General features: G+C 51.3%; 7 protein-coding genes across 7 annotated transcripts; 5 read left to right on the top strand and 2 right to left on the bottom strand.

The window, feature by feature from the left end:
• Positions 1 to 938, top strand: N7458_005056 (cysteine hydrolase family protein; the record flags this gene model as incomplete). Its single annotated transcript, XM_056908438.1, has 2 exons — positions 1 to 82; positions 199 to 938. 2 exons carry the CDS (start codon positions 1 to 3, stop codon positions 936 to 938), a joined length of 822 nt encoding a protein of 273 aa, XP_056767056.1.
• Positions 939 to 1,392: 454 nt separating this feature from the next.
• Positions 1,393 to 2,118, top strand: N7458_005057 (GNAT family N-acetyltransferase; the record flags this gene model as incomplete). The annotated part of the gene is made up of 2 exons (XM_056908439.1): positions 1,393 to 1,816; positions 1,871 to 2,118. 2 exons carry the CDS (start codon positions 1,393 to 1,395, stop codon positions 2,116 to 2,118), a joined length of 672 nt encoding a protein of 223 aa, XP_056767057.1.
• Positions 2,119 to 2,389: 271 nt separating this feature from the next.
• N7458_005058 (dienelactone hydrolase) lies at positions 2,390 to 4,049 on the bottom strand (the record flags this gene model as incomplete). Its single annotated transcript, XM_056908440.1, has 3 exons — positions 2,390 to 3,237; positions 3,288 to 3,725; positions 3,779 to 4,049. Coding segments are annotated over 3 exons (1,557 nt in total), but the record flags the coding sequence as incomplete, so codon positions are not given.
• Positions 4,050 to 5,687: 1,638 nt separating this feature from the next.
• Positions 5,688 to 7,357, top strand: N7458_005059 (putative MFS transporter; the record flags this gene model as incomplete). The annotated part of the gene is made up of 3 exons (XM_056908441.1): positions 5,688 to 5,848; positions 5,911 to 6,969; positions 7,027 to 7,357. Coding segments are annotated over 3 exons (1,551 nt in total), but the record flags the coding sequence as incomplete, so codon positions are not given.
• Positions 7,358 to 9,026: 1,669 nt separating this feature from the next.
• N7458_005060 (putative phthalate transporter) lies at positions 9,027 to 10,992 on the top strand (the record flags this gene model as incomplete). The annotated part of the gene is made up of 8 exons (XM_056908442.1): positions 9,027 to 9,250; positions 9,330 to 9,369; positions 9,439 to 9,567; positions 9,623 to 9,740; positions 9,800 to 9,945; positions 10,009 to 10,226; positions 10,282 to 10,743; positions 10,869 to 10,992. The coding sequence occupies 8 exons, from the start codon at positions 9,027 to 9,029 to the stop codon at positions 10,990 to 10,992; spliced, it is 1,461 nt and encodes a 486-aa protein (XP_056767060.1).
• A 799-nt stretch (positions 10,993 to 11,791) lies between these two features.
• On the top strand, positions 11,792 to 15,052 carry N7458_005061 (glycine decarboxylase subunit P; the record flags this gene model as incomplete). The annotated part of the gene is made up of 2 exons (XM_056908443.1): positions 11,792 to 14,936; positions 14,997 to 15,052. 2 exons carry the CDS (start codon positions 11,792 to 11,794, stop codon positions 15,050 to 15,052), a joined length of 3,201 nt encoding a protein of 1,066 aa, XP_056767061.1.
• A 432-nt stretch (positions 15,053 to 15,484) lies between these two features.
• rglA (putative rhamnogalacturonase B) lies at positions 15,485 to 17,598 on the bottom strand (the record flags this gene model as incomplete). The annotated part of the gene is made up of 9 exons (XM_056908444.1): positions 15,485 to 15,514; positions 15,584 to 15,640; positions 15,717 to 16,107; positions 16,197 to 16,418; positions 16,473 to 16,736; positions 16,798 to 16,873; positions 16,924 to 17,115; positions 17,167 to 17,268; positions 17,343 to 17,598. 9 exons carry the CDS (start codon positions 17,596 to 17,598, stop codon positions 15,485 to 15,487), a joined length of 1,590 nt encoding a protein of 529 aa, XP_056767062.1.
• Between the last annotated feature and the right edge of the window lie 2,972 nt (positions 17,599 to 20,570).

Below are 20,570 nucleotides of genomic sequence, written 5' to 3' on the forward strand. Positions count from 1 at the left end.
ATGGCACCTGTACAGAGAATCGGACATGATGTAGCGAACTTCTGGGCCTACGAACTGGACAGCGATACAATTGATCTCTGCCGTGGATCGGATTCAAAGCGGCTCATCAACCTCGAAACAACAAAACAAACCATTCGACTAGATCCAGAGAAGACTGCACTGCTGCTTATTGATCTACAAAACTTCTTTTGAATCCAGCTGTGCGACCACGAGTCGGCGAGAAGCCCACCCCAGGGGAAGAAGCCACGAAGGCGCTTCTTAACGCTGGAATCCCAGCTGCTCGGCATCACGAAATACAAGTCATTTGGCTCTGCTGGGGCTTGACAGAGGATGATTTGAGCAACATGCCACCAGCAGCTATTCGCGCCTTTAACTGCTACGAAAATGGTTCATCTGCGAGGAATCAGAATGAAGAGAAAGGTCTTCTCCCTTCAAACCCGAACATGGTTCGAACCAAGAACCCCGCACTTTACAAAGGCCTCGGGAATGACCTCGGTACTGTCAAACTAAACGATAACGAGGGGGTGCCTGGCGGTCGAGTGCTGATGAGAGGTTCCTGGAACGCCGCGCTTTACGACCCCTTCCACCTGCAATACAAGGCCAGCCAGGCCATCTCCCACGAGAACCCGCGATCGAAGCCTGATGTTCTATTTCATAAGAACCGCATGTCTGGGCTGTGGGGAGCGGGATCGGAAGTAGAGAGCTTCCTGCAAAAGAACGGGATAACTACACTTCTCTTTGGAGGGGTCAATACGGATCAATGTGTTGGAAGCACATTGACGGATGCTTTTAGCAAGGGCTACGATTGTATCTTGTTGCGGGATGGAGTTGGAACGAGTACACCCTTTGGTGCGAGTGAAGTGTGGGAATGGAATGTCATGAATTCTTGGGGATTTGTTTCAACTTGCGAAGCTTTGAACAATGCTCCGACATGTTAAAGTTAGTAACTTTCGAGTGCACTGGGCTCTATACTACCTTGACTCACACCATCCCCGCTCTTCTTACGGTCGCGACGAGAGGGCAAGACGATGGACGGTCAGCACAAGGGCCAAACGACATGCACTCATATAACGTCAGCTTACTGTACATTTCAATCAGGAGCTGCAATCTTATAACCTCTATCAATTTATGATTATTGCCCATCATAGCGTTTTTTATGATTTTGTAGTGTACAGTTGCCTGGCATGTGGATAGCCCCGTGGCTTGGCCTCAAAGGGGTAAAAAGGCTCGTCAAATACGACCTCGCTAGTCGGGCACTAGCTTCGGCCTAGTCAGCTCAAGCATTATGAATCACCACAGCCTCACAAAAACTGTAGATTAAGCACACGGCCCCATCTTCCTTTCTTCCCCTGAAGCTCGTTTTCCTGTCACTCTTCCTCTTCGACCGTCATCATGGGCGATTCAAAACGCAGATCCCTCGACTTCAAGATCCTCCCCGCAACAGAGGCTGATTGCGCCACGATCGCAAGTATAGAGGCTATCTCCAACTGCGAGGCTAGCAAGACCAAACCGGAGAACAACATTTCGCGAGTCATATTTGGGCCCTCTAACGATACGTCACTTCGCGCCAAGGATCTCCTCGATAAACTGCAAAATGACAAGAGCATGCAGATGTGGAAGGTTGTAATCAGCGATGACAACGGCGAAGACAAAATTATCGCCCTTTCTATTTGGCATTATTATCTTGAGCCTAAGGTGATTGAAGACTGGAAGGATATTGAGTGGCCACCTACCGCGCATGCAGAGGGTTGCAACGCGTACATTCGCTCGGCCACAGCAATGCGGAAGAAACACATGTCGGGGAAGATATTTGGCCGTAGGTGGCTCTTCGATATTCCAATTCGGGGGCATTTGAGCTAACTGAAGACAGACCTGCAGGTTTTGGCCACTCTCCCCCAGTATCGTGGTTATGGAATTGGTTCGACTCTCATGAAGCGGGGCCTTGAGGAGGGCACAAAAAATGGTCTAACAGATTTTTGGCTCGAAGCCTCTAACGATGGCCATGATCTTTACGAGAAATTTGGATTCCGCGACGTGGAGCCGAATTTGATTGATTTGGAGAAGTACGGTGGAGAGGGCATTGCGGCAGTCAGAACTATGAGAAGAGTGCCTAATTGATTACACCTCACTGGAGGGACTTTTACGAGCTGTTAACATGTCCGAAAGACTTTTAAATGAATCAAGCTAGCTTATGTCCATCCAGGATGGTTATCGTGATAGAAGCATCTCATGTACATACAAGAATGGTAATTATGACTCATCGTTAAATAAAAAAAATTTGTTGGTATACGATCATCCCCCCAATCTGAGTTGAATCCATATTGATCATCAATCTGAATGCTGGGAACAACTAACTCAAGCGTAAAATTTGTACAAGTAGTGTCAGACATTATTGTTCATTCTCATCACTTCCTTCCTGGACGAAAGCGTTGTGGTTGGCAGTTTCTGACTTGGCTTTCACGGTTGACTCCTTCTCGGTTGACTCCTTCTCGTTTGCTGCGGCATGGTCATCATCACCATTTTCATTGGAGTCATGAGCTCCACCATTGCTGGCCATAGCTGGCCCTGGATGTGGAGTACCCTTCTCTTGGACCGATTTACCCTTCTTCTGCTCTCGGATGGGCATGGGAGTCTCCCCCTCGCTCTTCAACTCAGCAGCAGACTCCTCACCAGCTTGTGAGGCGCGAGAGCTACGGTTCCTGAGAGCCCGAGCACGTCGAATCATGCGATTATGGTAGTCTACTTGCTCTTCTTCTGGGTCTTCGTGAAGAATACGGCGAGCAGCCTCCCGGCCGACAACAGGGAGGCGGTCGACTCCTTGGGCGGACTGGGGAACCAGTTTAGGATCCAAAAGACCGACTTGAACTAGGACGCTGGCCTGATCCCAGTATGTGTGCTCCGAGTATAGATGACCCGCACGAAGGCTGACAATACTGATAATAATGATTTCGACGCGTTTGTTGGTTGGAGGGACTCCAGGGAGCATCCACGGGATCTCTTGGGAATGCTCAAAGGAGACGTAAAGTTCATCCACGACGCGGTCTGCTCCAGTTGTTCGCGAGAGCAGACGAATGCGCATAGATTGGGGTAGCTTTCCGATGAAATGGTGCTCATAGAAACGACGGAGAGCTTGAGTGCCAATTCCTCCACTCACGGTAGGAACATACGTGACTGCGGGTTTCTTCTGCGAAATGTACGCATCCATAGTCCTGGTAAGGTTTGACGCGAAGAATTTTGCTGGTTCACCGTTAGCACCATTCAAGCTCAACTCACAAGCCTTACTTTACCTTCTTGGTGCTCCTCCCATCTTCTCTCCAGATCTGCCTCTCTCGAGAATCCCTTGCGCAACACCTCGAGTGTTCGTGCCCATGCCAAGCCTGCGGCGAGGTGATCATACTCCTCCATATCATGTTCAGCAAAGCCGGGTGGAGCATGATTGTAGGTATACGCTGGATAGGCTAACTCGAGACGTTCGCCAGTTCCGATTCCAGGATTGATAGGGCGAGTCTTGCGTCGCTTCTTGCCTTGCAGACCAAGCGCGACTGGGATGGTAGTGACGTCCACACTATCGCCTGCTAGGTGCACTAGGACAGGGAGGGAAAGAGGAAATCGCGATCGAGTGTCGGGGATCACACTGGGATAGTATGCGATGAGTGCGCATAGCCGATTGGCATTTTGTGATTTCAGATAGTAGTCCAAGCAATAGTTGGCCGCCTCGCCATAAGCTGCTCACAGTTAACCATATGTGTTTCTATCGTCCTGGTCTTCGATATCTTACCAATCACCGCATAGTTTTCGCCAACCCCCAGTCCTTCCTTAACACCCCTCAACCGACCCTCATACTCCTTACCTCCTCCATCTAGCGCGACATAGACCACGTCGAACCCTTCATCCTGCCAATTCTTGATCGTCTCCATGTCAAACTCGCCCGTCTCCGATGTAATGCACACTCGCGCGTTATTTGAGCCATTATTGTAAAGGAGACCCCCGCTCAACCCAGGGGCACTGATCGAAACAGTCGCCATTTGGTGTGGATTCCGCCCAACGACGACTTGCAGCAGATCCAGTGTTTGTTTACCTCCGGTCGATGGAAGATTTTGCAATAATCTTCAATCGAGTATCCGATAAAGTTGATATGTCTGATGGATCTGAGATAGAATTACGAGGTCAGAAGAGAGGTTGGTGGTGATTGTTCGTTGTTTGACAGTTAACGGGCGCTACGTCATTGGCGCTCATGTCAAGTTTCAAGCACCGACGTCATTGCGGTCGCAATTCCTGGCACTGGCCAGGTTCAGGAAATTAATTGGTTATGGGCTACATCAATTCCAATGGAAGAAGGACCACGTTGAGATTAGCGTTCCTTGGGATATCTGGGGCATTTGGTGGCTTGGTAAGATACATCTCGAAGCTGTTACGGACGCTGTCGATCGCACGCTAGCCTTCTGTTCAATCTTGTAGCGTTCTTATCGATGACAGGTCTGGGAGCTTATCAGCGGTTGCCCCCACGTTTATTCTCCGATCCTGAAAGGCAGACTTGATATTGTCTACTTTGTCGTGAGCCGGTAGGAGGGTGGTCCGAATATGAAAGGCTTCAAAGTTCTAGACTGAGCCATTTTATTTGTTAATAGACTAAACTCGAGATAGCTTTGTGGCTTTCACCATTTGTAACATGCCATGTACTTGCGCCGCAAATAGCTCCGCCAGATAATAATTGTTATTCAATCACGTCCCCAGCCTAAGATCTCGATACCGAATGCTCGTGCACTGAAGAAAGGCGATAACCAAGTCGCAATAGAAAGACCGTTACTTAAACTACAGAATCGTCCTTTGGTATGTGCCGGCTTCCATTATCCGTTTACTGGGACCCAGCGGTGTACAAGCAGTGATCTTTTCCCCAACCTTACTCGCAAAGTGTGCCTTTGATTACTTTGTCTCATCCGAACTCTCTCTCGAATTCCTCTGTGATTCAGTTCAAGTGCTTGTTCTATACGCTCACAATTAAAACATTATCTGTACATGCTGGACAATACTCTTGATCCCAACAATTCTCTTCCACCAGGCAATCGCCTCAACCCTTTCCCTGTCCGCTCCATCCGTGTAACAACAAGGCTCAATGTATCTAATTTACGTTGAACAAGATGATCTACTATCTTGCGATCATGACGGGGCCAACCCGCTATGTCCAGTTCTAGACCTCGTAGTTATGGTCCTTAACGAACTAAGATAGACCTCGAGGACGTGAAGCTCAATGTGAATAAATTTCAACCCACATTTCATCCTTGATGAACGATAGTCTATCTAGCGTTGTGTTGGTCTCACAATCAATAGCCGGTTGAAAACAGAATGCACGGAAAGTCCCTTCTGTCGTGCAATGGGACCATATTTCTCTCTTCGACAGTCTTTTCTTCGGAAGCATCCATCGAGCTTCCCTGGTAAACAACACAAATAATGTCGCTTCAACAAGATGGGTCATATCGCGCAACTGTTGATAGCGGGCATGAGGGAGGAAGTGTGAATAATATTTCGCCAATTTTATCAACTGCCATCGACCACTATCTCAGTATTCAGCCCCAAACGTCTCTCCCGGACGAAACTGCGAGTGTTCTAGCACATAAACACTCTACCACAAAACGAATTGGCATGTGCTATATCCCCCAAGTTGAAAAGACCGCTAATGTTGTACAGTGCAGGTAGTGTTCACGATTCTCGCCTGCAGTCTCGCATCCGGTATTGTATTTGGATTTGCGGCGCTAAAGCCAATTCTTATCGAGGAACGTGTTTTCCACGATCTCTGTGGTGATGAAGATTCTCGTGAGAATGGCCACTTTTGCCCGGAGCAAGACTTGAAGTATGTTCCTCGTCCTTGTTTAACGTGTATTGTTCTGTTCACTGGCAACTCAAACACCCCAGGCTGAATCTTTTCTACACGATCGGATCCACGGCGGCAAATATCTCTTCAATCCTGGCTGGTGCTATTCTCGATCACCGTGGTTCACGCTTTTGTAACGTTCTCGGATGTGTCAATCTAGCCTTCGGCTGTGGTGTGATGGCTATATCGTTTCATTTCGCCCACTATCAGTGGTTGTTCGTTGGGAACTTCTTTCTTGCCCTGGGAGGTACATTCGTCTTTGTGCCCTCGTTTCAGGTTGCAAATGCCTTCCCACAGTTTTCGGGACGCATCGTGGCTTTGGTGACGGGCGCGTTTGATGTCTCGGCTGCTATATTCCTTATCTACCAAATCGCGTACACGACCTCGGGACAATATTTGACGCCCTATCGTTTCTTCTTGTGCTTTACTGCAGTTCCGATTTTGCTTTTAGTTGGATTCGTCGTTGTCATGCCTAGGGATGAGTATGGTTTCTGTCCGCCAAAAAATAAACAGGCGTTAGTGGAGGATCCGCCCGAGGATATACACTCCGCCTACAGTGAATCCACCACTCCAGCAGGACACCGTCACCTGGGTAGTAAGCGCACGTTTCGCCTTAGCGGAAGATTCCGCAAATTACGGCGAATCCTCGGCAAACGCCAGAAAAGAAAGCAGCAGGTCAATCATGAACCGACTCAAAACCAAACCCGCCAAGGCCGGGGTGCACTCCAAGGCTTATCTGCTCGCCGACAATTGGCCACGCCGTGGTTCATACTCATTACCCTGATGACTACCCTACAAATGATTCGAATGAATTACTTCATCGCTACTATTCGCATGCAGTACGACTACTTGCTCAGTTCTCCAGCCCAGGCAAAGTCCATCAATGGTTTCTTCGATATCGCTCTCCCACTAGGAGGTATTCTTTCCACGCCAGTGATCGGATATCTTCTCGACAATCTGAGACTGAAGAATATTCTCGCTCTGATCGTTCTATGCACAACCACAATCGGGGTGTTGAATTGCATTCCTGCTGTTGGGGCTGGATATGTGACAGTTATATTGTTCGTCGTGCTGCGACCGCTATACTACTCCGCCATGTCGTAAGTCATATATTTGTCTGTCGTTTCCATTTCAAGTCTTCCCAATTGACTTTGTAGTGACTATGCTACCAAAGTGTTCGGATTCGGCACATTCGGGCGAATATATGGAACGATCATCTGCCTTTCGGGGCTGGCAACATTTTCTCAGTATGGACTTGATGCGCTAACCCAGGGTTCTTTCAAAGGGAACCCAACACCCATCAATGCTGTCTTGGCCGTCGTAGGCTTTTTTCTAGGATCTGTGCTGGTTGGCTTTGTATCTGTAGCGGGAAGACGTCTCAGTTCGGAGGGCACCGGGGAGTCTAGTGAAGAGGAAGAGGAACGACCACTGCTGGCGGCTGATCTCGACGAAAGGTGGGGATATGAGGCCTTTACCGACCCGAGGTGATTTCAGAGAGTTTAATAATGGCGTAAATTGATTTGAAAAACGAAACTGAAGAGGAAGATAATATGATTGGAAGTCGATATAATTGGAAATCTTTCTTTACTTCTCCAGCGTAAAACGAAGAGCTCTTCCAGCACAGCTATGTATGACCGGGTACTCCGTATAGGCCCTTCTAGTCTCCCTAGCAATCGTGAGACTACGCGAGCATCCCCGCCCATTGGCCACACTTAGAAAGCTGGGGTAATATCTCCGCGTGGGCTCAGTGCGGCTGTCCTGCCATGTCTATCAACATCCCTGTCCTCAATTCCAAAATCCCCGATCGATGCATCCTTATTTGCAGCTACAGATCCAAGTCGGCTATATGACATGCGCTAACCTTAAGTGATGAGATCATACGACAGGGTAAGATTCAGCCAAGCATGGGACTTGCATCATGCAACCACTACGCGTTCTAGTTAGTGCCAACAAATCGTATACATCCGTCCGCGACATGCCGCGGGTACTTTCGTGATGCTTTTCGGCCAAGCTCTTACTCTCATTCTTTTTAACTTTACCTATCTCCTTCCTCCTCTATCTCTGCGATTATCATGACAGGGTCAACCTCGTATACAGCCCGTGGCTCAAAGCACTAGCTCCCTCAAGGCAACAGTATACTTTGCTCGCCCCTAAACCTTAAACTTTCTCAGCAACCCCGACAGTGGGGGTAATACCGTGGCGTTGGGGTACTTCAAGCACGCTAAAAACCTAACAGATACCAATTCATCCGATAAAAATACCTACAGTCCATGCCTAGCTGCTAAAATGTCATATCAGAATGCCTCCAGCCCCGATCCCGCCCTCTCCCAACCCCAAACCCTCCATTCCGGGGTAAACATTCCCTTTCTCAACTCCAAACCTTAGATAGACAGACACACAACTACCACCACAACTATATGGCCCGGACCCCCGACCTTGACCCACAACCCTTATTCCTAAACCTACCACATCTACCAACAAGCAGCTCAGCAGCTCAATCCAGCCACCCACCACCCATCACGCTCTGAGTCTGCATGCCAAGCTGCCAAGTTCCCCCATCGAGGTCTCTTCCCCGCATTTCCCCCCGGCTAACAACCCCAGATCGTCACCAGTTCCCACGCCACCACCACACAACCTCCGGGCCATCGCCAAATCTGACCCGTACACTGCTCTGCCCAGCCTGCGCAGTGGGGTTAACACCCCTCCTTTGCGCTACTTGCTCTGCTTTTCGGGGGACGTGTCTCACGCTGAGATTGCCGATTGCGTGCATTGCGCGCATTGCACCGAGGTACTTTCCTGATTTCTGTCGGTTATGCTGTTTGAAGGGCTCGGCCACGGTGGCGGGGATGGGCTAGACTGGCTGGGCGAGATGGTGATCCGTAGTCGTCTAGGCTTGGACGGGAATTGTTTCCCTAGTGGTTTCGTTGTAGGTCTTGGAGTACGCCCTACTCCATGAATGCGTTCATTCCGGGCATTCCACGATAATTCCGCTGTCTAGATGGTAGTGTCTCCCAAAGATAAATGCAGTGTACCCCTCCATGATTCTTGTACCCCCGTGAGGGTTTCAAAAGTTCAAAACGTATTCCCTACGCCTACATAAGCCCTTGACCAAATAATTCATCTTCTTGATCTCATTTCTTCCTTGTTCATCTACATCATGTCCGCAGACGAGAAACCAGGCAGCGTGGATCGCATCGAGGATATCGCACGACAGTCGACGGGCCAGGAGACGCCGCCCAGTGACTATGATGAGGAGTTCACGCCAGAGGAGCAGAGGAAGATTATCCGGCGGATTGATTTGCGCTTGGTTACTATGACGGGTCTTGCGTATTGTATTTCGCTGATGGATCGGACGAATCTGAGTGCGGCGGCGATTGCGGGGTATGTTTTGTGTATTCTCCGAGTGTTGAGGCCTGGACAGGACCGGATAGGACTAATGGTGATGTGATGGGGGTTTCAGTTTGAAGACAGAGCTGGCATTGAGTGTTGGAAATCGTTATGTGAGTATCATTGATATTTTCCGTGTTATACTTGGAGATGGGCGCGCTGACAGATACATCTTCATCTAGTCGATTGTCGTCCTCATGTTTTTCGTTCCCTATATTATCTTCCAACCACCGATGACCATCCTGATCCGCAAGATCGGGCCAACCATCTTCCTCAGCACGATTATCATGACTTGGGCGGTGATTATGATTGTATGTGGAGTCCATCGTGCTCATTGATGATTCGTTCATCTAACATTAATCATAGGGAACGGGATTCGCCAAGAATTGGGGCCAATTGGTCGGATTGCGTGTTCTACTTGGTGTCCTGGAAGCTGGATACTTCCCTGGGTGTGTCTATCTGCTGTCTTGCTGGTATACGCGATGTAAGTTCTTGTCAAGCCGGTGACTATAAAGTGTCTTCCCATGTCTGACTGGATTATAGATGACGTTCAAAAACGGTTCTCCGTCTTCTACTTGATTGGCTGCGTGGCCTCCGCGTTGTCTGGTATCCTTGCCTTTGGCTTGATGCAGTTGAATGGCCAGCATGGGCTCAGCGGATGGCGATGGATCTTTATCCTTGAGGGTGTGGTATGTGCAGTCGTGGCAGGGACTCTGAATGTGAATATCCGACTGTTCTAACCTCACCATTAGATCACCGGTGCTATCGGTTTACTCTGCTACGTCTTCCTGGTGGATTTCCCCGACCGGGCAGCCAAATCGTGGAAATTCCTTAATCAAAAGGAGTGTGACTTTATCGTGCGACGCATCAACAATGACCGCAAGGATGGAGATCTAGAAGCTTTCTCGCTGAAGAAGTTCCTGCGACCCGCAGGTGACCTTAAAATCTGGGGCTTTGCCCTGATCTTCTTGTAAGTACTGACCCCTACAATGCCGTTCAAGCAAAACCACTAAGAAGGCCTACAGCTGCCTGACCACCGTCACCTACGCAATCGCCTACTTCCTCCCCATCATCCTTATGGAAGGCATGGGCTTCGGCGTCGGCGCAGCTCAATGCCTCGTAGCTCCACCCTACGTCTTCGCCGGTATGGTGATGTACAGCACCGCCTGGTTTGGCGACAAGTACCACGTGCGCGCGCCGGTTCTCATCTTCAACGCTCTACTCTGCATCATCGGACTGCCCATGATGGGATTCGCCAAGGGCGACGCCACGCGCTACGCGGGCGTGTTTTTCACCGTAGCTGGCGCCAATGCGAATATCCCCTCGTGCATGGCGTACCAGGCGAACAATGTCCGGGGACAGTGGACGAGAGCGTTCTCGAGTGCGACCCTCGTTGGATTTGGTGGTTTGGGCGGTATCGTCAGCAGTCTGGTGTTCCGTACTCAGGACGCGCCAGAGTATCGGCCGGGAATGTACGCCGCGCTCGCGTAAGTGTTTTTCACTTTCACTCTCGGGATCGCTTGTGCGCTTATCGGGAGGGCTTGATAGCTAGCTCTTGGCGGTGTAGTCTTTGCTCACTTTGTTCTGTGCTGACCGTTTTTGTCCCTTGCAGGTGTAATGTTTTGATTATTCTGATTGTGGGCGTTATGAGTGTCTGGTTCCGGTTCTGCAATGGACAGGCCAGCCAGGGGAAACGGGTTATCGAGGGGGAGGCCAGCTTCCGGTATACCATTTAATCAATCGGGTTGGGAGGGGACGAGACCGAGACCCGCGGGGAGAAAGGAAACCGGGGCTGTTCTTGTTTGGTGGATCAGAGATCACATGTCACTCTGTCGTTCAAGTGTCACCCTTCCTGCGGGCAGTAGTTTTCTCAAGCATGCGTGCTTCCATTGTTCAATTGTGGTCCACGTAGTCGTACGGAGTAGTGTAGACTGTAGGAGTATCGATCGCACGGACGGAATGTCAATTGCCCTGGACTCGATCGGAGGCTCACCGTGGAGACCGACTGGAGAGAGCTCCCAGGCCCGCGAGGCCCGCGAGGCCCGCGAAACCGGAGGAGGGTTCCCCTTGGGCTGTGGAAGCCCCGGCTTTATCGGTGGAGACACTCGACTGCTGGGGACAGGAATGAGTCGAGAGGCACTTTCCCGACGGAAAACCAGCGGAACCTGGTCCGATGCCAGGGCTGTTTGTCCTGTTTGCATCTGCCGATAAGCATTGCCAGTCACTTGATTCGCCCGATAAGCCCGCCTTATCGTCCCGGCGCGTGTTTCCCGTTGCCCGTCCGTCGGTCAAGTGGCATGGCTGAGAAACCAAAAAAAAAAATTAAAGCTGCCCATGGACTCACGAAATAAATATAGTATTTCTCGGCCCCTGCTTCTGAGTCTCCTCTGAACACTCTCTCCCCTCCTTGCACCTCCCCCCCAATTGCTTCTCGGGTTCATGTGTTGAGGCTGTTCCCCCTTGGCTACCGCCCCTCAACAATCTCCCCTCTCCCGACGTCACTCTCCGTCACTTTCCCGGTAGCTTCTCTCCAGCATGGCGGCCTCTTGGTTTGCCCTGCGTGGTGGCCGACAGCTGGCCCTGCGGTCGCGTGTGCGTGTCGGTCCTTCGCCGGTCTCGCTGCGAACCGCTTCAGTGGCGCCATTGAACATTACTCGGCGCGCGACGCACACATCCCAGAATGCTGCTCCGATCACGCCCGCGCGCCGCGGCGTGTATACTAGCTCCGTGAACGCCCACGGTGACCCTCACCCCGAGGATATCTTCCAGCCCCTCGACACTTTCCCCCGCCGCCATATTGGCCCTTCTCCCGAGGCAGCCTCGGAGATGTTGGCCGTGTTGGACCCCCCCGCGGCTTCACTGGACGAGTTCGTGAAGCAGGTCCTTCCCGAGGATATCCTTTCCAAGAAGAACCTCAAGGTTGCCGAGCCCCATGCCGACATCAACCTGTACCGTTCTCCGATCCAGGGTGGCCTGGGTGAGACCGATATGCTCAAGCTGCTTGACACCTACCGCAAGCAGATTGATATCTCTGGCAAGACTTACATCGGTACTGGCTACTACCCGACGATTGTGCCTCCCGTTATCCTGCGCAATGTCCTCGAGAACCCCGCCTGGTACACCAGCTACACCCCTTACCAGCCTGAGATCTCCCAGGGTCGCCTGGAGTCTCTGCTCAACTTCCAGACGTTGACCGCTGATCTCACTGGTCTGCCCTTCGCCAATGCCTCCGTTCTCGACGAGGCCACTGCCGCCGCCGAGGCCATGACCATGTCCTTTGCCACGATGCCCGCCTCCAAGCAGAAGAAGGCCAATAAGTCCTTTGTGGTTTCCCACCTCTGCCACCCCCAGACCATTGCCGTGATGCAGTCCCGTGCCGAGGGATTCGGAATTAAGCTGGTGGTTGGTGATATCATGGCCAATGACTTCCAACTGGTCAAGGACCAGGGCAACCACCTGATCGGTGTTTTGGGCCAGTACCCCGATACCGAGGGTGGTATCAACGACTTTCAGTCTCTCAGTGATTCCATCCACACCCAGGGTGGTACTTTCAGCGTCGCGACCGATCTGCTGGCTCTGACCGTCCTCAAGGCCCCCGGTGAGTTCGGTGCCGACATTGCCTTTGGCAGTGCCCAGCGTCTGGGTGTCCCCATGGGCTTCGGTGGCCCGCACGCCGCTTTCTTCGCTTGTGCCGACAAGTACAAGCGCAAGGTCCCCGGTCGTGTTGTTGGTGTCTCCAAGGACCGCCTGGGCAACCGTGCCCTTCGTCTGGCTCTGCAGACCCGTGAGCAGCACATTCGCCGTGAGAAGGCCACTAGCAACATTTGCACGGCCCAAGCCCTGCTCGCCAACATGACTGCCATGTACGCCATCTACCACGGTCCCGTTGGCCTCAAGTCCATCGCCCAACGCATCATGTCCATGACCTCTCTACTCCGTGAGAAGCTCATCGGTCTGGGTTACAACGTGCCGTCTCGCTCCAACGTCGAGGGTGGCGCCGTCTTCGACACCCTTGCTATCGAGCTTGCTGATGCCTCCGAGGCGGATGCTCTCTACGCTGCTGCTCTCAAGGCCAACATCTTCCTGCGCCGTCTCGAGGGTAACAAGGTTGGTCTCTCCCTGGACGAGACTGTTGGCCGCGACGAGGTCAAGGGTGTCCTAGATGTCTTTGCCGCCTACAAGGGTGCTTCCCCTGTTGAGGTTGACGGCACTCTGGGCCTTGCTTCTGTCCCCGCCAGCCTGGAGCGTACCTCGCCCTTCATGACCCAACCCGTTTTCAACACCCACCACTCCGAGACTGAGATGCTCCGCTACATCCGCCACCTCGAGTCCAAGGACTTGTCTCTTGCTCACTCCATGATTCCCCTCGGATCCTGCACCATGAAGCTCAACGCTACAACGGAAATGATCCCTGTCTCCTGGCCCGAGTTCTCTCAGATCCACCCCTTCATGCCTGCCGACAAGGCCAAGGGTTACATCCAGATGATTGATGATCTGGAGGCTCAGCTGGCTGACATCACTGGCATGGCCGAGGTCACTGTGCAGCCCAACTCTGGTGCTCAGGGTGAGTTTGCCGGTCTGCGTGTGATCAAGAAGTACCAGGAGGCCCAGGGAGATGCCAAGCGCAACGTCTGCCTGATCCCCGTCTCTGCCCACGGCACCAACCCTGCTTCCGCTGCCATGGCCGGTATGCGCGTCGTTACCATCAAGTGCGACACCAAGACCGGTAACCTGGATCTGGCTGATCTCAAGGCCAAGTGTGAGAAACACAAGGATGATCTCGCCGCCTTCATGATCACCTACCCCAGCACCTTTGGTGTCTTCGAGCCCGGTGCGAAGGAGGCCTGCCGCCTGGTTCACGAGTACGGTGGCCAGGTGTACATGGATGGTGCCAACATGAACGCCCAGATCGGTCTGTGCTCTCCCGGTGAGATTGGCGCCGACGTGTGCCACCTAAACTTGCACAAGACTTTCTGTATCCCCCACGGCGGTGGTGGCCCCGGTGTCGGCCCCATCGGTGTGGCCGCTCACCTGGCTCCCTTCCTGCCCTCTCACCCTACCAGCGAGTACCTGCAGACTAAGCGCGGTAGCTCTTCCTCCCCTCCCATCAGTGCCGCCCCCTGGGGTAGCGCCAGCATTCTGCCCATCACGTTCAACTACATCAACATGATGGGCGACCGCGGCCTGACCCACGCCACCAAGATCACCCTGCTCAACGCCAACTACATCCTGTCCCGCCTGAAGCCCCATTACCCAATCCTGTACACCAACGACCACGGCCGCTGCGCCCACGAGTTCATCCTCGACGTCCGCGGCTTCAAGGAGACCAGTGGTATCGAGGCCATCGACATTGCCAAGCGTCTGCAGGACTACGGCTTCCACGCGCCCACCATGTCCTGGCCCGTGGCCAACACGCTGATGATCGAGCCCACCGAGTCTGAGAACAAGGCCGAGCTGGACCGCTTCTGCGATGCCCTGATCTCCATTCGTCAGGAGATCGCTGAGGTCGAGGCTGGCAAGCAGCCTCGTGAGGGTAACGTGCTGAAGAACTCTCCTCACACCCAGCGCGATCTGCTCTCGACTGAGTGGAGCCGTCCGTATACCCGTGAGGCGGCGGCTTACCCGCTGCCCTGGCTGTTGGAGAAGAAGTTCTGGCCCACTGTTACCCGTGTCGATGATGGTAAGAAATAACCCGCCCCCTCCCCCTCATAAGTTCATCAGCTAACCCCTTTCTCTACAGCTTTCGGCGACCAAAACCTCTTCTGCACCTGCGGCCCCGTCGACGAGATCGAATAGATATATGATACCCACGTTGCGTTGTGAATTAAGATTTAACTCTTTGGTCTGAAGGGCTGGTCTGACCTGGTTCTCTTGGTCTGGTCAGAGCCTTGGCCTTGACCTTGCATTGTTTGCTATACGCGGATCCTTTAACTGGTTCCGTGTGGTGTTCCTTCTTGTGTATACATTCAACATCCTTATTACTTTTTTTCTCTTTTCCTTTTTCTTGTCATGGGTTGCCTTACGATGATGATTTCTTTCTTGTGTTGGTATTTGTTTGAATAGCGGGTAGAGACGAATTGATTCAACATGATCATCTTGAATATACTCGGTTATGTAATTGTGAAGATTTGAGAAACGAATGTCTTACTAGAGGCATATTTGAACCAGTCCCTGTCGATTGTATGCTTACCCTAGTTATTCCTGGCTCATCTATAACAGGCCCGTTCCCTACTGGAACAGCTCAACACAGTCAAAGATCTATAAATCATCAGCAGTCAGCACATAACCCACCCAACAAGCAGTGAAGAAGTAAGAGGAAAAACTCACAAAATTCGGACTCAAAAACTCATCCCCCGAACTCCCCGAAACAACAGAAATAGTAATCTACCCCCGTCAGTACAGCACCCAATTCCACACCCCCTACACCACACCAAACACCACACGACCAGAAGAAACATACCGTATTCGTGCCCGCAACAATACTCCCCCCAGGCAAACCAACATCATAAACCTCCCCGAACCCCCTATACGCACCCCTCGTCACACCCCTAGAATCCAGATTCGCCGGCGCACTCGGCACACTCCCGCTATAACTGTTAACGGTGACTTGGGGCCGTCCACCGGCGAACGAAAGCGTGGTGCCGATGCGTAGCGTTGCGGCGCCTGTTTGCGCCGATGTTGCGGTGAATTTGATTGTTAGGGGCGAGTTTACGGATTTGAAGAGCGCCATGGGGAAGGACGATGGGGAGGTGGTGCCGACTGTGTATGTTGGGGTGGAGGTCCAGGGGGACATGCGGGTGTCGGATGGGTGCATGCGGAGTTGGGAGGGGGCGTTTAGGAAGCCTGTTGGTCTGTTGTTATGGTGGGTTAGTCAGGTTATATTGCGTTTAGGAAGCAGGAGTTGGATGGAGGTGTTGTGCTTTGCGTAGGTTTATCTTACTGTCCGTCCCATTCTCCGATTTTGAAAATTGTCGTCCCTGTTTTCACGGAGCCGGAGATATTTTTGCTTATCGTTGATCCTGCTGTTACGGTTACTGAGCTTGTAGCGACGGGATACTCGCCCTGGTAGTAGACCATGGTGTATGTGCCTGGTTTCATGGCGGGCGATGTGAAGCTCCCGCTAGAGGAGGTGTAGGTCCAGTATTGGGCGGCGTCGTTGTACCTGGCTTCTGTTAACAGATTGTAAAGAGGCTGCTTCTACAGAGGATACACTTACCAGTGGACAACCCATTTCATAGAGGAGTCCGCGCCAGACGCTGTGCCGGAGACATATCCCCGCCCAGATGTCGCGACGTACCCCTTAATGCTGAGATCCGCGAAGAAAGACGTGTCGATGTTCGTGCTCGGGGTGCCGCTGCGACTAAAGTACATCAGGTAGGGACCGTGCAAACCCTGACGGTATGATTCGGTTTGTACGTGTCCCGAGTTCATGTACCAGTATAACCCGGTGTAGCTGCCAACGTTGTTGGTGTTAATGTCGCTGATCATGTTAGCAAGACAATTAGAAACTATATCACTCATATCCAAATTCAGCTGCTTACCGGTGGAAGGGTCCTCCGGCGGAAGTCTCGTATTGATTGAGGATCATGCAGACTCGATGGGCAGATCCAGACACGCCTATCTTTGTTAGTAACGGTGTTCCAAGGTTAGCGGTTTAGTATACCCACAGTGTCTCTGATCATCGATGAATCGTTCGCTTGAGTAGAACTTGCTGCGGGTCTCGGAGCCAACTAGGTACACATCTGATCCTTCGATTGCAGTACCGCCGGCGATGTTGGAGACTGTGCCGAAAGGTTCTTCGTTCGGGAGGAGGTCTGCATTGAGACGGGCGATGTACCGAAGTTCTCCGACCGAGGGTTCTTCAGAGAATCAGACGTATCCACTATGATCATGGCTTGGGTACTACGAACCGGCTGTAGTATACGTCGCCATATAAATGATAGAGTCTCCACTGTGCGCAACATAATAGTGCGTCAGAGTGTCCGTCTCGCAGGTGATCTTGATGTAGTCGCCTGCTACCATCAGCGACTTGCTTCTACTTCCAATCTATACTGATCAGTGCCGAGAAAGTGGTGGATTAACAAACCGCTCTGCGTCGCAGTAACAGTCGCACTACCCAATCCCGAGCCAATATGCGAGCCGGTAGATTGATACTGCAGTTCAGACCCATAGTAGTTGATCGAAGTGATATCACAATTTGACCGGTCAACCGTGAATTTCAGTGGGTTACTAGACCCAGCATCAACAATGTAGGTATCAGTATTCGTAGTAAGACCAAAAGCAGCCTCAACTCCCTTGCCCCAGAGGGCTAGTGAGGCCAGAATCAAACCCGAAATGAACATGCTGCCAGGCAAGTCTTTGAGAGTGCGTCTCTATCGTCTAATTCCTCACAACTCAGAGCGACAGCCCATCTCTTGCTTTAAAATCACTTCTTAAACCGCACCTCTTCAACCTGAAACCATCCTGAATGGCGGAGATTCCCACACACCCTTCTTCGTCCCTGCATAACCTTCGAGGATTATCCCATATTCGAGTCAAGTTCCACCAATCTGGGCAAGTAGACAATCCTAAAGAAACCCGGACAGAACCTCCATTCGCCGCGGCAACTAGTCTACTCTGGTAATTCACAGCGCAGATCTTCTACGGACGCCCAAAATGCACCTGTGGCAGGGAATAACAAGTTCCGCCCCGAAATGCCAAGACTCTGTCACTAGGACGGGCTTGCCAAGAATACCCTGCAATTCCGTGTGGGGTAGACGGTGGTTTCGACGTGTCGCGAGTAACAGTCTGGCGGTCCCGGCTGAATTGACATTGCCTCTACTTGTGCTCGGTACTCATATCTATGAGGTGAATTCTTCTGGAGATCCCCGATCGATGGTCGCTAAGATGAAAGTCGAAAATGGAAATACTAGGGCTCTATCGGTGCGCTTTATGGCGAAACCCCGAGGACTTCCTGTGCTCGGTTGCTATTCCTCCACGACTGGATAACCGCTGCTGCAAATGTACAAGCTGAGACGCCATTTTGAACATGTATCGCATATAGAAACAAGGTCCTCTTGCCCTGCCCCTCGTAAGTTCTCGAACTGGAAGGTAAAGAAAGCAAAGTCCACTTCAATGCCTTCCATGCGACTGCAGCTGACTATGGGAGTCAGCTATTTCAAATACCCTCTAGAATCATGTATCTAGCAGAACTAAGTCTGGACTGCTCCCCGGCGCCAAGATATTTTGCGGGGTTCAGCCGCACACTACGAGCACTACTGGTGGGTAAATACGGGACAGTGAATGTGAGAGACTAGCGGTGCTAGTTATAAATTCGGTCTATCTTTATTCGTGGCATCTGACAAGAGAATCAGGTGAGGTATACCATCAAATTGAAGCAGCCTCGTGCTTGGTGGTACATGATTATTTTATTTTCTATAAATATTGCAGTTCGCGCACGGTATATCTCGCGTCCACCAGTCGACAGACACTAGTTATCCAACGAGCATCACCCCCAAGGAGTGGATAACGACCGGAATTATTACCCAGGAAGCACGGTCGATGTCAATATCAGGTGCTTGTAAGGAGAATAAAAGGTTCAATTTTTCACACATAGCCCAGGTCTTTCCATCCTAGATCTCTCAGGGGTTAGATACAGAAAATCCGCTGTACCGTACGTAATTCGCTGTCGATACCAGCATCATTGATGACAGCCGGCCATGTTTTCCGCTGCTGTAGCCCACTATATTCGCCATGTGGCTTGTATTACTGACATTATGTTGTTCGAGTGTCCATTGTCCATTGGCCCGGACAATTGTAATTATATGTTATGACATAAACTTCCTTTTGGGATCCGGCTGTAGAAATTGGGTCAGCGCATAGCTCCTTTGGCGACTTCTCGGGCAGAGAGGATAGCGCCGGCTCGATTGGTGCTGGGGAAGAGCATGATGCTACATGGAGTGCCTGCTCACATTGTTTCGAAGACGAAGGTGGCGAGAATTTTTCTATCTTTAGGAATCCTGCTGACATACAGCGTTGGGTTTATTGATGAAAGCCATTGTTTGGGTTGTTCGGGTCCACGGACGACCTACCTCCTGGTCGCTGGCTAAATATGTCGCAGCTCATCCATCGGGTATTATGGAGAAGGGCGTTCGAATACATCGAACAGATTGAGCTTAGGTACTATCTCCAGGGCATATCCCACAGCGTCCGCTGATATCTGAGATCCGCTCCGTCTATGCACCAGCTTTCGTTCATGCAACAAATCGAAAGATCTCAATTCTGAAGCCTAGGGCACGCCTTGACATGACAGTAGACCGAGACGGAAAGAATGCCGAGCTCAGGGTGCTGTTTAAGCTTCGCGTTGATTTCCTCTTCGGGATGCGCAGGGCCGATCGTTACTGTTTGCGTTCTTAATGATTTCCAACGGATTTCGACTTTGACTCCTCCCTATTACAGTCAGGTTGATTCGTATACTGCAGAAAATTGCTATATGAATGGGTAGATAGGAAGCTGAATTAATTATATGGATGTTGTTCATCGGTGCTGATTGATGAAGCTAGCCGAGTCTGTTTTGGAAGGTCGCTGGTGGCTCCGACAGGTGAACATTCTTCCCTTTTGAGCAACATTCCAACGAGCCTCCCTAGCCGGTTCCAGCCGTCAGCATGCCGTCCACTTCCTATCAGTCCGACCACAATACCTAAACCCCCACTGCATTCAAGAACGCACTATTCAATAATTACCACATCTCGGTCGTGTTGTCTGGGTACCTTGTCGGCTAAACGAGACCTAAAGAACAATATCATTCCCCACCGATTGTTCGCTGTGTAGGCGCCCACCACCACCACAACCTAGTGAAACTCGTGTCTAATTAGTATAATCCATTTGATTCTTCCACTAACATTCTTGAGCATTCTTCACCGCCGCACAATGATCCTCAATCCACTCTGAATCTCTGGTTCCGGATCTCGATCCAACGGCTGCGGCGCGCACCCGCGTGCCACGATCCAGACCGCGTGGTCCCTTTTTTTAGGTCGTTGATTTGACTTATTTCGGCAATTACTGATACTATAAACAGTGTCCTGCATCTCATACACTCGTAATTTGGAATTGTTGTGAGTGTCGGGTCTCCGCTCAGCTTACACGATCTCTGCTTCCGCGATCGATTCCCCGCTGTGAAATCTCCGATCATTCTAGGCTATGATACGTAGGTTAGGTTATATGTATGAAGTACGGAGTACTCGGTAGCTACTACTTACCGACGGAGTCCGGCGCAGGAAGGTTAATCTTAATATTGAGCGCGATGTAACAGCTTTATTGTCGATCGGCAAGGAAG

This window comes from Penicillium daleae (assembly GCF_028827525.1).
Source record: "Penicillium daleae strain IBT 16125 chromosome Unknown utg000005l_segment0_segment0, whole genome shotgun sequence".
Classification (NCBI taxonomy): domain Eukaryota; kingdom Fungi; phylum Ascomycota; class Eurotiomycetes; order Eurotiales; family Aspergillaceae; genus Penicillium; species Penicillium daleae.